Here is a 15,990-nt window from a genome sequence, read left to right as displayed (position 1 = left end):
TGTCATTCAAATATTCGGAATAAAACATAGCACACGGTATGACAGTCTGGATCAAGTTCATTTTGACAGTAAAAATAGTACAGCTCACCACACCACCTTGTGCAGCACCAGCTTCCTGCGCAAAAGGACGAGACAGAACATTACCAACGCTAACACGGAACGTGCGACAGGAGAGGTAACTCTGGATCACGTTCAGCGAGTAGCCTCGAACTTCCATTCCAGCTAGGTCACGGAGAATTCCAAAACGTCCTGTTGTGTCGTACGCCTTCTCCATGTCTAAAATACTTACAAGAAAAACTTTGTGCATAAAGGCATCATGGATATTTGTCTCAACGCGCACAAGGTGATGTGTTGTGGATCTACCTTACCTGAAACCACGCTGTAAGGGATCAAGTATTTTGTTCTTTAAAGAAAATATAGAATGTACCGGTTAATCATTTTCTCAAAGAGTTTGCATATGCAACTTTCCAGAGGTATGTGCCTGTAACTACTGGCAGGGCAAGGGTCCTTGCGCTCTTTGGGAATATTAATTGCAATTTCTTCTTTTCAGGCGCACGCAATTTATCCGGCAGAGAACATATAGTTAAAGAGCGACAGTAATTTTCTGTGGGCTTCAGGGTGTAAGTGTTTGATGATTTAGTATGGTATTCTATCACTTCCTGGAGCCAACTTATTACAATTCAGTGAAGCGTGAAACTCCGCCACGCCAAATTGGTAATTCTATGCTTCATTGCCTGTGCCTTTGAGACCCAGGGACTGTTGCTCTGCTTGACACTGGTATCTTGGAAATGCATCTGTGTAATGGTATGTACTGGAAATGTGCTCGAAATGTGCTCCTAGACAATCAGCCTTGTCCTCAAGAGTCTCTCCTTGTGTGTTTACTAGTGGAAGAGGATGACATTTTCGGCCTTTTATTTCGTTTACGCTGGGCCAGGCTTTTGATTCGTCTGTATAAGAATTAATGCCGGCGGCATATTTTTGCCAGGTTTCTCTTTTCGCATGGCGGCGCGTTCTTCCACCTTCCTACTTCCTTTTCTAAAAGCAGATGAGGTTTTTTGTGGGCGGAAAGTCACGGAGGTGATTCCAAGCTTTATTTTGTTTCTTTCGCCCTTCCCTACATTCATCGTTCCAACAGGGAACACGTCGTTAAGAAGGACATATATTTGTTTGTTGGATACATATGGACGCTGCATTGACGATTAATGTTAAATATGCAACTGCATCATCAGTAGTAACCATACGAATGTCATCCCAAGTCAAAGATGTGAGCTCTCTGTGTCGCTGACAGTCCGATGAGTCGACTTTCCTCTGGGGCACATGTGGGGAGCATTTGTCCCGTTTTGTTAATTTTAATATAATCGGAAAATGATCACTTCCGTACAGATTCTTAAGAACCTTCCTTTGCAAGTATGACACGACTGTACTTGATGCAATGCTTAAGTCTATGTATGAAAATGCCTTGTTTCAACGCTGTAAAAAGTCTGTTCTTTCTTATTTAATGTACATGCAGCTGTATATAAAGCAAGAAACTTTCGATCAGGCGCCCTCTGGCATCACATCGAGAGTCAACCCCCGACGTATTGCGTGCATTTGGGTCTCCAACAACAACGTATGGCTCCGGAAGTTTTGCAATAAAGCTTTCAAATTCTGTTTTGGATAGTCGATATAGCTGGGCGGGATGTATAAAGAAGTAACGGTTAGAAGATTACAAAAAACACTACTCAGACTGCAACGCCCTCAAAGGGCGTTTGAAGCTGTAAATGTGGGCAGGCGACACCCTTATCAACTATTATAGCAACACCGCCTGACGAGGCGAAAGCGTCGTTGTGGTCTTTGCGGTAAATGGCATATTGTCTGAGATAGTTAGTGTATGAAGCATTGAGGTGTGTCTCTTGCACGCACAGCACCCTTGGATTAAACTTGGTTAGGAGTTCCTTAATGTCATGAAGATTGTTTATTAGACCTCCAGCATTCCAGTGCATTATCTGTGTTGCCATATTAGAAGTGTTTTGTGGTGTGCTTCAAGAGAAATCATTTAGGTTAGTTCACAGTCGAGACCTTTCCACATCCTGTGATGCGGGATTTTTCTTTTTCCTTGGCGCGCTCCCCTGAACTACGCTAGTACTTCGGCATCTCAGACAACCGAGTAGTGTTTGTTACATCCATCGCCTCTTCAAAGGCGCTGGATGACAGCCGCTCGGCGGGCACGCTTGGTTTTTTTTTTTTTCGGGCCTGTCTGCACGAGCAGTGGCCCTGGGAGCGGCAGGTCCGATCGTCTGCTAGTCGTTGCTGAAGTCACTAGCGCTAGAGTAGACAGGGGGCACAAAAGGGCGACAAGGACAAGTGCTTGTGCTTGTCGCTTTTTTGTACCCCGTCTCTATTCTAGCGCTACTCATTTCTGCATGGAATACCAACTAGCCCAGTCTCACACCTTGCTTCAGTTCATTTCTAGTTAGTCGGGCTTCATTGATTGTGTTCCGCTTGTCCTTGTCGCCCGGTTGTGCCCCGTGTCTACTCTAGCGCTAGTCACTTCAGCATGGAATACCACCTAGCCTAGTCTCACACCCTGCTAGTCCTTCGTGTCAGGGGGCGGAACAGCAGTGGATGCTGCAGCCAGGAGGGTTGTTGGCGTAACCGCTGTCAGACTCTGTGTGGCTCGGACGGGCGCCGGACGATGTCACGCTGCCCCCGGCGCGTCACATCACCGTAGGACGGACTCCATTGCTTGTGAGCAGAAAAACCGTTGCGCGCTTCTGGGAAGGATATGTTTAGTTTGACTTTGAGTTCCAATATTTCTTTTTCTTCCGTCCATGACGGGCACAATCGCGAATAGGCGGAGTGGTCTCCGTCACAGTTAGCACAGTAAGTTGCAGAAGCGCAGTTGTCTGAGGTGTGGCCTTTACATGCAGATTTTGCCCAAGTAGGTCGCCCACGGCAGCCGTGAGACCCATGCCCAAAACGCTGACACCTGAAGCATCGGCGCTAATTGGCAACGTACGATACGCGAACTTTACAACATCCAGCCTGTATTGAATTAGGCAGTTCACTTGTTCGAAACGTAATTATTACAGGCTTTGTTGGAATTTCCTTGTCATCGCATATTAACTTAAATCATTGCACCTTTACTACATTTTGGTCTTGCCATCCTTCCAACAGTTCAATTTCACTGAGTTCAAGGAGGTCGTCTTCAGAAATTACACCACGCACAGTGTTGATTGACAGATGGGGGCCCACAGAGATAGGAATGTCACCAAACGCAACAAGTTTTGTCAGTTTGATGTATTGAAGCTTGGCACTGACTTCCAGAAGAAGTTCGACCCTTCCCGGCTTAGTAACTTTGTAACAGGAGCCGATTGCTTCTGTCAGACATTTTGCAACAACAAATGGGGATATTATACGGACTGTCTTGGTTTCATGTTGACTATGTATTACATGGTACTAAGGAAATAATTCTTCTGGTGTCATGAGAAAGTTGAAGGTTTCATCGGTGCGCCCCTCTTCAGGAAGCGATCTGAGAGAGAGGGGGGGGGAAACTACAAGTCTTATATAGCATTAGTGTATTCGGTAGGAATGCCTGGCGCCCACCACGGAGTCCAACCTAGGGGCGTCAGGGGATTAGAAATATTCTATTCGGCGTACACCAGCGGTGCGTCCCCACTATTACCTGATTTTATATATATATACCCAACACTGGATGCATTACACAAGGTACACCCTTGCCGCCCAGAAAATTGGAAATTAAAAGAAATAAATAGAAGACAGGCAAGTTCGAAAGTGGGAGAGAAATACTAGACAGGAGGACAAGGAATGGCTACTGCCGATTTCCTCCAGGTGGGTCAGTCTGGAGCTGCCTTCTAAATGAGGCAGAGGCCGAAGAGGCGTCTTGCCTCGGCCCGGGGACCTTAAAGGTCCAAACACCTAGCATTGGCACAATCCCCAGGATCCCCCTTTCCACAGACACGGCTAAGCCGCACGCGGCTACACACGGGAGGCTCCAACGCTCATGTGCTCTGGTACGGCGGTGTTGCAACGCACCAAACGCCTACTCACGCAGACTCTCCTGCGGAAGGAACGCAGCTTCGAGGCTGTGTTACGGTAGTGAGTGAGCACCAAAGAATCCTGCATTAGGGCGCCTCATTAATAAAGATTTCAGAATTTGGGCCTATGGGTGCGCTTGAAGCTGGCAAGAGTATTGCGTATCTGCGTTCACCTAAAACTTGCAATTTTGGCCATCCATTTGGCCTTACGTACTAGCAGAAATTTGTTTTGACGTAGAGCAAGGAGACGGCGTCATATTTCATTGGCTCCTTACCTTCTGTAGCGTGATGCGCAACGAACATGCCGATGAAGCTGCTCGATCAGCTCTTGAAGACGGCGTGCAGAAAAAAATTTCGCTGTCAAGACCAGATATAGCAGCGGAATCGCGAATGCTTCAAAATGAAGCCATTTATGCAACACACTCAGTTTCCAGCTCACACGTCTTCATCGACTGGACTACTGTCTTCAACTTCGTCCTCCACGTGGACTATCCCTACCGGACAGAACGGTTCTTGACCGAATGTGGCTTGGCGTCGCTTTTACAAAATGCTTTACTTTCCGCATCAAAAGAAAAGATTGTGCTAGGTGTGACCATTGCGGCAATGCGGAAGCTATGGAACACGTTCTTTGCTATTGTCGCCGATACGGCGCACACAGGGAGTCACTCGCTACCGCGCTGATAGTCCTGTAACGCCGACTGACACAGTCGTCAGACCACGAGACAGTCAAGGGACTCTCGAAATTATTGTGTTAGAGTGTGAGGTTTATACTGGCGAACAGCATATACAAAGGTGGTTATGATATTCTACAGAAGGAGGTCCCCTAGTGAAAACACTTTAGGGAGACCTCCTAAAATACGTTAAATGAAATGCAAAACTACTAAATAGCAAGAAACGACCAAAACAACACAGTTGCAATAAAATGCGAGCAGTAACTCAAATATTTATCGAATAATTAGGCAAGTATAATAATTTCAGTCGTTAAACAATTCTAGTTAAGAAATCGTCATTATTCAATAAAAATAATCATGGACATTATTCGAATTGTGTTATTGGTTAAGAATAAAAGCGCGAAGCAACGTTTAAATGATGACACGCAAACAGCAGTTTTCGTATTAGAAGGCAAGGAATTCCACAACCTAATTAAAAATAAAGGAACACTTTCGGTACCAGAGTTAGTGCGGAATTTTGGAAGTAAGAAATTGCTAAAAGACTATGGGGTTTTACTTGCGAATACCACGTTCTGATTATGAGGCACGCCGTAGTGGGGGACCCGGGAAATTTGGACCACCTGGGGTTTTTTAACGTGCACCTAACTGTAAGTAAACTGGCGCTTTCACATTTTGCCCCTCATGGAAATGCGGTCGCCGTGGCTGGGATTAAATCCCGCGAACTCATGCTTAGCAGCCCTACGCCACAGCGTGTAAGCAACCATGGTGGGTAAAAATAGTGTAGAGAAAAACGTGCATTACTTCTATCGGTAAGTCCTTGCATGAAAACAAATTTTAGAAGGTGATGGTCTTTAACTGCTCGATATGGAAATATGTAAACATTGAATTTCACAAGATTAGGAATGCATAGTATCGTAAGATCGCGGTACATATCTGTAACTTGTTATCGTCGATTACTCTTAGTAATAAAACGGATGGCATGATTTTGAACAAGTTGTTAGGAAGAAAGGTGAGGTTCATAGGTTTGACCCTAGTAAGTTATGCAATAGTTTAGACGACTAAGAATGAATTCGTAGTACAGAATAACCAGATTATGTACTTCAAGATAGCGCCAAGCTTTGGTAGAATCCTAATCACTTATGAAGTTTTTCTTTGTAGTTCACGGATATGCAAGTTAAATTTTAACCGTGAGCGAAACTTGACACAAAGGAATGAAGAGTGGTTGGAACAGTGGCCTATTAGGGAGACTAGTCCTCGCGTACGCCCCGACTTCCTCTACTTATTTTTCGTGACCTTGCTTTTTCCGCGCTATTCTTGACTTATTTAATTTCCCCTAACCCTTCCCCCACTTCAGGGTAGCCGACCAATATCTTCACGGTTTATATCTCGGCTTTTCCCACACAGTTTGGCTCTCTCTCTTTACACCAGGCGGTTTTTTTAGCTGAACCAACTTTTAAAAAATTCACACAATTCACACAAAAAGCAGAATTCAAACCCTTTAACTAATTTGCTTGATGAGGCGGACATACTTCTACGAGAAATTACTATTCTTAATGGGGTAATTACCGCAATTCACTAATGAATTTCACAAATAACTGCATTATGGTGCGTATTCCAATTTATGAATTGTAGCCGGGATGTCCGAAGGGGTATCCACTTGGAAAGAATTCTGAGGGTGACCCGTGTTTCAAGATATTAGTCAAGATATTAGTATGCGACAAAATAAGTTGGTGCTCCAGTTACTCTTGTGCCCCAATGCATACAGCGGCGCTTTACTAACTAATTGAAACAGTGCCCTGATTGAAGAGTGCAAAAAAAAAAACAAAGCAAGAAAAAGAAAAAAAAACTCACAGAACGAAAGTAAGGGTAGACATGGCACAAGCGCCTTCAACATACAAACGAACGCACGCCTCTGACGGAGCACCCCTTAGAAAATGATTTATAGAAAGTATGTAGACAGTCTATAGACGTCTATAGACTTTCTATAAAAAAATTTTGTAAGGGTACGTGAGCTCTTCTCGCTTTGGCGCATCTTGCGATGCAAATGTTCTTCAGGAAAGCTGCAGTGACGAGCCCGCTTGTTAGTGAAAGGATTTTGCTTAAAGAAGATGGGGGAGGATTGCGTTAGTTGGCTTTCTGCGTTTTTGTACGGGAAAAAAATCAGATTCCTTCGACGCGTACAGAAGTATCAGATACCCAAATGTTACTTTTTCGGGTTCCGCATGAATGCGTCTGCGGCTCCGCCTATTGTATACATTTCATGACGCTGTGGCATACAAAGTAGACAGTAGCCATTAGACAGTTTTAGTACTGCGTCATGACGATACGTACGCAGCGCGCAAGGGCTTTGCGGAACGTAGGAGCGCGTGTCGCGTTGGGGCTTTTAGTACTGCGAAATGCCTACGTACGTAAGAGGGCGAGCGTTAGACGCCGGGCGCGTCGGAGCGTATGGCCGTGTCCGCCAGTACGTCGAACCGTCGGCCAAACTAGACGCTGTTGATCTCGCTAACGTGATGTAACGTGTGGGCGCGTTACCGCTTCGTCGGACTATATTTAGGCCTTTAAGAGACTCTACTTTAATGCGGATATAATGCACGAATCATATCGAGAAAAATAAAAAAAACTAGTACTTGCTTTCTCAGGCTGGCACGGTCATTTGCGACAAACTGCGCCAAAAGCAGGTCGAGCCTTTCGCGCAAACAGCACACACTGAACACTTCCTCAAAAACAAAGTTCCTATTTTTGCTATGCATTCCCAACGTGCAGGGTCTGGGAATGCCTTCTGCGCGTTCACTTCACGCAGCAAAGCCAAATCGTAGGCCATTGAAAGTACCGCCTTCCGCGAGTCGCCTTTGACGCTGCCATCTTGGGAAACTCTTTTGTCTCGCGCTCTCCCGAACAAACGAGAACCACGAGAGCAGCACGCAAGGCTCCCTACGTACGCACGCAAGAATCGGATGCGTGCGTACGCAACGGCCGCGTACGCATCTCGTACCGTTTGTGTTGCGTTCTGCACATGCGCAGTTTGCAGAACGCAGCGATCTTACGTACGCAACGCCGTTGCGTACGCTACGTACGCAGTACTAAAACTGCCTATTGTCTCCTGCCTACCGCGTCTTTCGTGCGGTTTCTTTTACTGGGGGGAGGGGGGATCGTAAACCATGTCGTAAATGCACCAACTATGCCCTCTAAAAATCCGTTTACCAACAGCGAATTTTTATCGAAAGTTCGACGGCGCGTATCTCAAAACCGGTGCCCTCCAGAGAATTCGTTCCAGATCGATATGCCTTGCAAGTTCAATAGCTACAATTCGCAGAATATGGCTGCTAATAAAATAGTATTAAATGTAATTAGTGCAATTTTGTTACTCAAACACGCGTCTAAATGGTCGTAGACGTACTGTCGGCCTCATCGAATAATTCAGCTCAATAGCTATATTTGTGCTATCAGCCACGTGTAATGTTTAAATATGGTGCAGCAAAAATATTTTTAAGATGATTATGCTTTGTGCGAGTACCGTAAGTTAACAGGGGATAAAAAAACAGCGTAAGATTAAGCAAAAGAACTCTGTGAGATACAAAGTGCATTAACGTTCACGGAGTGTCTCGTCAGAAATTCTAGCACTTTTTCAGCAATGAAGGCATCCTCTCTAACGTATTCGTCGTTTTGCTGATGTGTAGATAAAGAATGAACTATTATGAAATATTTTAGAATTGTTTCCGACTTCGAGTCACTCACGCCCTATTTTGAAAGAAACATTACACGGCTCGGAGGCTATCTTATAAGCTAACACTAAAGCGGTGTCGTGTAGACACGTAGGTATTGAAATATATTTGAAAAAAGTTCAGGACGATGCTTTATTTTGGTTTCAACGAAGTTGCCGGGAAGAGCGAAAACTACTAGGGCATTTAATGAAATACGTAAAGTTCCCCTCATTTATTTTGCTACGTCTTTCGGAAGAATCTCCCACACTATATGAAGCTTCTCGTCCTTGACGTACCCTTCACGTTCAAGAACATCTACGTGAATTGAGTGCAAGCGGTCATAGATTCTTGTGTTACTCGATTGTTCGGGCCTTCCATAGAAATTAAGTTCATCACACGTGTTCCACCGTATCTGACGCCGTTTACTTTCGGACGGATGTTTCACAGTCAGCTGAATAGCCTGACTGAAAGGCCACTGTAGAAATTCATCGATCACACCCTTGTGCAGCTGAAAACCAGCATACAATAAGACATTGTCTCCCTCTTTTCTGAAGTACACTCCTGGCGACACGTGATAGCCACACATGTATGTCTTGTCGCTCGAGTAAAAATGAAAGCCTTTCGAACAGACGTCGTCCTTCATGGCTTTGTATCCCTTAGCAAAAAACTCATATCGCCTTATGTTGATTGTATTTAGGGCCAACTCTTTTTCCTTATTCAATGCGCTCGGCACTTCTTGCTTCTGAGTGTCCTCCACTTCAGCAATGCCAGCAACACTTCCTGCGCACTTTGTGCAGATTGTCCTTGTGCTGCCGTCCAACACTTTTCCAAAAGCTTCCTTCAGCGCATCAACACCTTCGCAAGTTTTCTTGAGCACAGCGGTATACGTCGTCAACTGTTCTCTCAACTCCGCTTGCAACGTGCTTTGCGTATTGTTTTCTTTGAGGTGGTTGACAGTTCGCTTCGTGTCTTCTAAGCCTTCCTTCAGGTCTTTTATTGAATCGGTTATTGCTCCTGCAAACATGCGCGCCTCACCACTGTGGTCAATCAATTTTTCCTCGACTGCTCTGACTGAGGATAACGTAACTGTAGATTGTGAAGCAAAGTGATCCAAGGTACTACTTTCACTCGACTTTTGTAGCAGTGTTTCCTTGACCGTGTTGATGCAATGTGAAATATTAGTTAGGTGACCATTTTGGGCAGCATGATCCCTAATAATATCGTCTAGTTTTTTTTTCATTTCAGCTACTCGCACGTCTAAGCTTGCATTCAGAGCCACCATCATTGCTTTTTGCTGACTGTCTGACTTTTCTAGAGCCCAGGACATCAGAGACAGCACATAATCTTGACATTTGCTTTCTAAATGCCCGGCAACATTACTACGGAGCACGAGCTTCGAACATTTAGGGCACGATGTAGCGTGGTAGTCACAGTCATTGCAGAAATGGTTGTTCAGCTCTGATGCAGCCAAAACTATGTCGCAGCCACGTTCTTCATTCCAGCATTTTACCTGAAAGGGGAAAAAAGAGTTTTTGAGCAATTTTACACATTAGCATCTTCATAGCACCTTTCATATTAACATATTTCATACGTTATTTTATGTCTTTGAACTTCCGATGCTTCAAGGTTCGTCTAATGTGAAAAAATGTGATGAGACATCAAGATATGGCTCATCGTAGTGTTGCTATGAAGGGAAGCCAATAAATTTGTTCGTCAGGTGATGCTGTGAGATTGGCGTGAATAATGTTCTATTAAGATATTCACCCTACTCCCAAGAGAAATGGTTATGAAGGAAGGAATCCGGCAGCCAACCCCACTCAAGCGGGTCCTTAAGCGAAGAACTGCTGCTTGGCCAGAAGAAGGATTCTCACGAATCGGTAATTTTCTGGAGCGAAACATTGACAGCGCTTGCACCGTGTTTGCGAACTGATGGTATGTGCACTGGGAATTGGGGTTATTGTTGAAGATGAAATGTCTTAATAGGATGAGGTAACGTCCTCAGCTCCGTTTGTTTGGCGTTCGGATATCCGCTTTTTTTCCAGTAGGGCAGCGCGGTCCTCAGGTGTCTGAACCGCATAACGACCAGAAGGGACTCGGTGTGCTTAGGTATGAGTTTCTCGAACTCGGCTGTGGTGAGAAGCTCCTTGAGGTGAGCCATTTATGCTGTAAACGCTCCTGTAGAGCGATGTCAAGGGTACGAAGCACCCAGGGCACACAGAATTAATTTATTTCAGAATCATATTCAAGAAGCGCTGCTGACACGAACACACACAGAGAGACAAGTACCAGAGAAAAAGCGCTGACTGCCAACTAAATGATGATTTGAAGAAGGCCAGCCCTTATATATCCATCCCGGAATAGGCATGCGTACACAAACATCTACATGACAAAATCATTTTCATTCATGAAAAGGCTATTTCTTTTTCTGATCAGGCTAAAAACGGCACGCTTACACAGCTATATCCAACCTTTTTCATGCAACATACCCGCATAATTTATCGCTCCTTACTTTTTCCCCTAGGAACTTCGTCATCTGAATCATGGCAGTGCATATTCACTTGTTCCAATGGAGCGCTAAATGCCATCCATGGCCAATCGTCACGTTGCTGCTGTATGGATGTGCTCAATCATTATAAAACTTTCCGGTTTGTCCTACATACACTAGTTTAACGCTATCTGGCAAACCACGTTGAGCGTACAGTGTGCGAATCTAGTTTTGCGATTGTTGGTGACGCGGGGCCTACTATGCTCTTTCATTCGATTGCATACATTACATAGCTTGCAAGGGGCACTGAAAAGTAAATTTACATTATGTCGGTTGGATAATTTCCTCAAGTTGTGCCATAACTTGTGCAAATACGGCAGCACGTGCAGCGTTCTCTTGCCTTTTTCTTTGCGTCCTGGTTCGGAACCTATCCGCTCTTTCTTTCTTTTTTTTCTTTTTTTTTGCAACCCGCCGTGGTTGCTCAGTGGCTATGGTGTTGGGCTGCTGAGCATGAGGTCGCGGGATCGAATCCCGGCCACGGCGGCCGCAGTTCGATGGGGGCGAAATGCGAAAACACCCGTGTGCTTAGATTTAGGTGCACGTTAAAGAACCCCAGGTGGTCAAAATTTCCGGAGTCTTCCACTACGGCGTGCCTCATAATCAGGAAGTGGTTTTGGCACGTAAAACCCCAAATATTATTATTATTTCTTTTTTGCAAGGTGATTTCAGATACTTAAGTGATGCAACAACGAGGAAGGCATGCTTCCGTTTACTGTGCTGTCAGATTTGAAAAACTTTGTTCCATCTCGTGCTTGCATGAGTGCTGCCTGAATACACGTAGCCGCTATGGCCCTCCTCATGAATTTAGAGTGTGCGCTGAAATTAAATACTGATGGACGGGCAAGCGCAAACGCTCAACCGAATTTTATTTCGGTCAGACACGTAAATATAAAACACAAGACATGCGAAATGAAGCAACGAACAAGATATGGGTTCACGTGGTTTCCATGGGTTTCTTTTCGTTTGTTGCTTCAACTTAAAGAAGAAGGGGGATGATTGCGTTAGTCGGCTTTCTGCGTTTTTGTACGGGAAAGAAATCATATTCCTCGACGCGTACAGAAATATCACATACCCAAATGTAACTTTTTCTGGTTCACTCACATGTGAGGTGAACCTTTATATATGCTTCTGACTCAAATTAGATTTATTTAAAAGCCGGCGTTTGCCCGTGTCGATATTAACTTGTCCTTGTCTTTACTTGCCACCGCAACTTTTCTTAACCATTACGAACTAGCTTGACCAACCACAATATTTATGGAGCGACGATCTGCTTATGAGGCACACCGTATTTGGGGGCTGCAGATTAATTTAGAAGACCTTGGGTTTTTTGAACATGCCCTAAATGCGCTGTACACGAAGATTTTTGCAGCTCGCTCCCATTGAAACGCAGCCGCCGCAGCCGCGATTTTACCCCGCGACTTCGTATTTACCAGCGCAACATTAAAGCCCCTGAGTAATCACGACGCGTGATCCGTGGTTGTGCGGTTGCCGGCAACGTTAGAGCGCAGTCATTGCGACCAAGCCTCCGCCGCTGATTCGGCACGTCACTGTGTGGCTGCCGCTAACCAAACAACTTGGTCCCAGACCCATCATCTCTGCGGCATGGAGAATTCCTCGTCCGCGAGCGAGGTCAGCCAGTGACCCGCAAACAGAGTGCGGCGAGTTACCGTGACGCTAACGTGGACGCACAATAAAAACACTCCCATTCAGCGGGAAACTTGTATACGCATATGCATGGAGGGCTGCGTGATCCCACCCTCTGCTAACGATGAAGTACAGGCTGTAAGAGTTATTCTACGCGATACCGATTCAATGCATTGCGAGTCGAGCGCAGATGGAGCAAACACAGACGCAGCTAGAGACAAAAGCTCCGGGTATTGTGCTTGAATGATTGAACACTCTAATTTTATATCGTTATTCAGAGAATATCAGGTAATATATTACTGCAATTTAGTCAATCAGTATCGCTTTTGATTAGTGCATGCAACCTAGCATTCGACGCCGCGGAAGAACATTTGCAGTTAGCCATCCGCGAAGGTCAGCACGCAAACCAACCACTGACGATCCTCACGGATTCCGAACTGGCCTGCGGCAACTTGCTACAAGGAACAATTGGAAGCCTTGCTGCACGAATTCTAGCCCAAATACTCAAGGAGCACCCTGAGGACTTCACCCCCCAAGCCATCATCTGGATACCGCGCCACACTGGCATCTCGGGCAACTTGCAAGCGAACAGGGCAGCTCGAGGATTCGTACATATCGGAGCACTCATCACGCCGGCTACAGAAGACCTGGACCCTGTCGACCTCGAGTATTCAGCCAGGGTGAACTGCCACAGAGGGCGTCGCTTGCGATATCCACCACCCCATCGAATTCTGAAGACAGAGGACGCACATAACCTACACATAATACATCGGATACACCCCACAGCCTACAGGGACGAGTGCCCGTGCTGTGGGGCCACACAAACACTATACCACAATACGTCGGAGTCCACAGTACACAACATAGAACAACCCGACACGAACACCACGAGGGAGCAATTGGAGGCACTGCTGTCCAGCTCGGCCCTCGTCGACCAGCTCAAGCTGATTAAGAGAGCTGAGAAGATGGCAAGAGCCAGCGGAGCCCTGGACTAGGCGCCCCGACCATTAGCGGTTTTTCTGATTATTCTTTTAATAAAGTTTACCTATATATCTATCTGCAAAATAAATGCCGGAGAACAAGACAGACGAGAAAAAAATAAAGAAAATGCAGAATGCCTGCGTAAGAAATTATTAAAGGATAAAGACAAAGAAGAGCACCCTATGTCTCAATAACGGGTGCGAGTGAGCGCACCCAAATAGAAAGGTAATAAATCAATAGCGTTGCTTTATACTCGCTGCTTCTTACGCTGAATATTTCTGATTGTGCACGGGTTCGCATAGCTTTCAATCAGCAGTAAGTGGAACCTAGGATTATGGCGAGTTCAAAGCAACATCACATACGTACGGACAATAGCGCCCAACTATATGATTGTCTTCGCGGTTTCACTCCTAGGTAATATAATATAGCCTTTCATCTAGCTTACACGTAATTCATCCGCTCTAACAGAAAATTGCCTGTATTTCTAACAAATCCCCATTTTGCTTTTTCAATATTGACACGTGTACTTATCTTTACCGGGCGACCACGTTTCGCCGCTTAACAAATGTAATCGCACAGCGCGGGACGCACCTGTATGTATCCGAAGTTTCTGGAAAGTTATCGATGCTTCTACCCGGCTGTCTGTTGTCGCCGAACCTTGTGTTATCTGATTTCATCGCGTGACGCGAATGGTGCAGAACTTTGTGGAAGGCATGCGGGTCCCGACGATTAGTCTGGAACGTTCGACGACTGATCTGTAAAGGCCGACGCGCTTGACCCGCAGATCAGATTTTCGACGATCGGCGACCGTGTTCGCCGCTATCGTTGTGCTATAAGTGTAGACTGTTTTTGTGGGCACAGGTTCGCCCAATAAAAGTTAGTTTTGTCTTTCACAGCATTTGCTACTGTGTTCTTCAACGTCACCACCACGTGACATCTTACCCAGCACCTCCACCAGATGTCACGTGGTGCTGACGTTGAAGAACACAGTAGCAAATACTGTGAAAAACAAAACCTTTATGGGGCGAACCTGTGCCCACAAAAACAGGCTACATGTATAGTACAACCATAGCGGCGAACACGGTGGGCGATCGTCGAAAATCTGATCTGCGGGTCAAGCGCGTCGGCTTTTATAGATCAGTCGTCGAATGTTCCAGACTAATCGTCGGCACCCGCGTGCCTCCCACAAAGTTCTACACCATTCGCGTCAGGTGATGAAATCAGATAGCACAAGGTTCGGCGACAACAGACAGCCGGGTAGAAGCATCGATAACTTTCCAGAAACTTCGGATACATACAGGCGCGTCCCGCGCTGTGCGATTACATTTGTTAAGCGGCGAAACGAGGTCGCCCGATAAAGATAAATACACGTGTCAATATATTCAGTGAACTTTGCAAAATTGATCTCGCTAGCATTAGTACACGGATTATTTTCCTCACGCATTCTTTCCCTACCTTCCGCCTGAGCAGGTTCTTTAAAGGAAAGTCTCTCCAGTCAGCGTCTTCTTGAAGGAACTGCTCACCGTCGAGTGGGCAGGCGTGACCCTCACGGAGCACGCACTGCTCGTAGCAGCTGTTGCACAGCACGTGTCGACAGGGCAGAAAAGCGGTCACTCTGGGCAGCACGCCACACGCGTTGCATATTCTGTGAGCAGGAATACGCTCGGCGAAATTCAAAGGTCTCCAGTCCAATTCTCCGGTAAAACCACACAGCGTGTATCGTTGCTCTTGAGAAGCCATGACGAAGCGCACATATGTCGACTGGCAAACGTCGTAGCGACGGTTCCGCGGAAACTTCAAAACGTTGCCAGAGCTTTGCCCTCTGAGCGGTTGCCAAGGTTGCTATCACTCTGATAAGCGCACGCCGTTTTGCTCATTGTTCACGGCGTCGCTCGCAAACGGGCATGGAACGATGGGGAAATTATCAGCTCGCCTAGCTGCGCAAATGTTGTTACCGACAATTTTATCGCCTTTTCGGATAGTTGAATTGTAAAGGTCGCGAACGTTGGAACTAAAAGTTATGGAAAATTTCCTGAGACACCGAGCATCACTCTACGATAGAAGCTCCACTAGCTGTCAAATGAAGAAAGAATCGGATAAAAAAAAAGAATCTTGAAAAGACCATCTGAACCATCTGAACCCTCTCGGCCTTTCCTCACTGTGGCTTCTGGATGCTGCTGCTGACTTGAGAGTCGCTCTTCCTTGAAATAAAATTTGAAGTATTTTCCCGTTTTGGGATCGAATGATGGTTCTCAATGAAGCGCCCCAATGTTCTATTCATTAGGCCACAAGATTTTACTCTAAGGTACAACCTTGTACAGCCCTTAGGCCACGATCGCACTTGTACATCCATGGCAGGAACGCCAACCTGCTCGAACACCGCGTGAGTCCCACTGCTTAGCACGGGT

General features: G+C 45.8%; 1 protein-coding gene across 4 annotated transcripts in view; it reads right to left on the bottom strand.

Moving 5' to 3' along the window:
* Positions 1-15,394, bottom strand: part of LOC142564032 (TNF receptor-associated factor 6-like) — a 66,408-nt gene extending 51,014 nt beyond the window's left edge. The window contains exons 1-2 of one of the 4 annotated variants that reach the window (XM_075674844.1): positions 15,038-15,386; positions 7,077-9,922 (exon numbers count right to left, since the gene is read on the bottom strand). In XM_075674844.1, the coding sequence (XP_075530959.1) occupies positions 8,645-9,922; positions 15,038-15,322 (1,563 nt within the window). In that variant the 5' untranslated portion in view covers positions 15,323-15,386 and the 3' untranslated portion in view covers positions 7,077-8,644. Of the gene's footprint in view, positions 1-7,076; positions 9,923-15,037 lie in introns of those variants that run through there. The other 3 variants (XM_075674847.1, XM_075674845.1, XM_075674848.1) reach the window with 3 other exon arrangements.
* Between the last annotated feature and the right edge of the window lie 596 nt (positions 15,395-15,990).

Source organism: Dermacentor variabilis, chromosome 11 (assembly GCF_050947875.1).
Source record: "Dermacentor variabilis isolate Ectoservices chromosome 11, ASM5094787v1, whole genome shotgun sequence".
NCBI classification, from domain to species: Eukaryota; Metazoa; Arthropoda; class Arachnida; order Ixodida; family Ixodidae; genus Dermacentor; species Dermacentor variabilis.
This window is presented reverse-complemented; position numbering and strand designations above follow the sequence as displayed.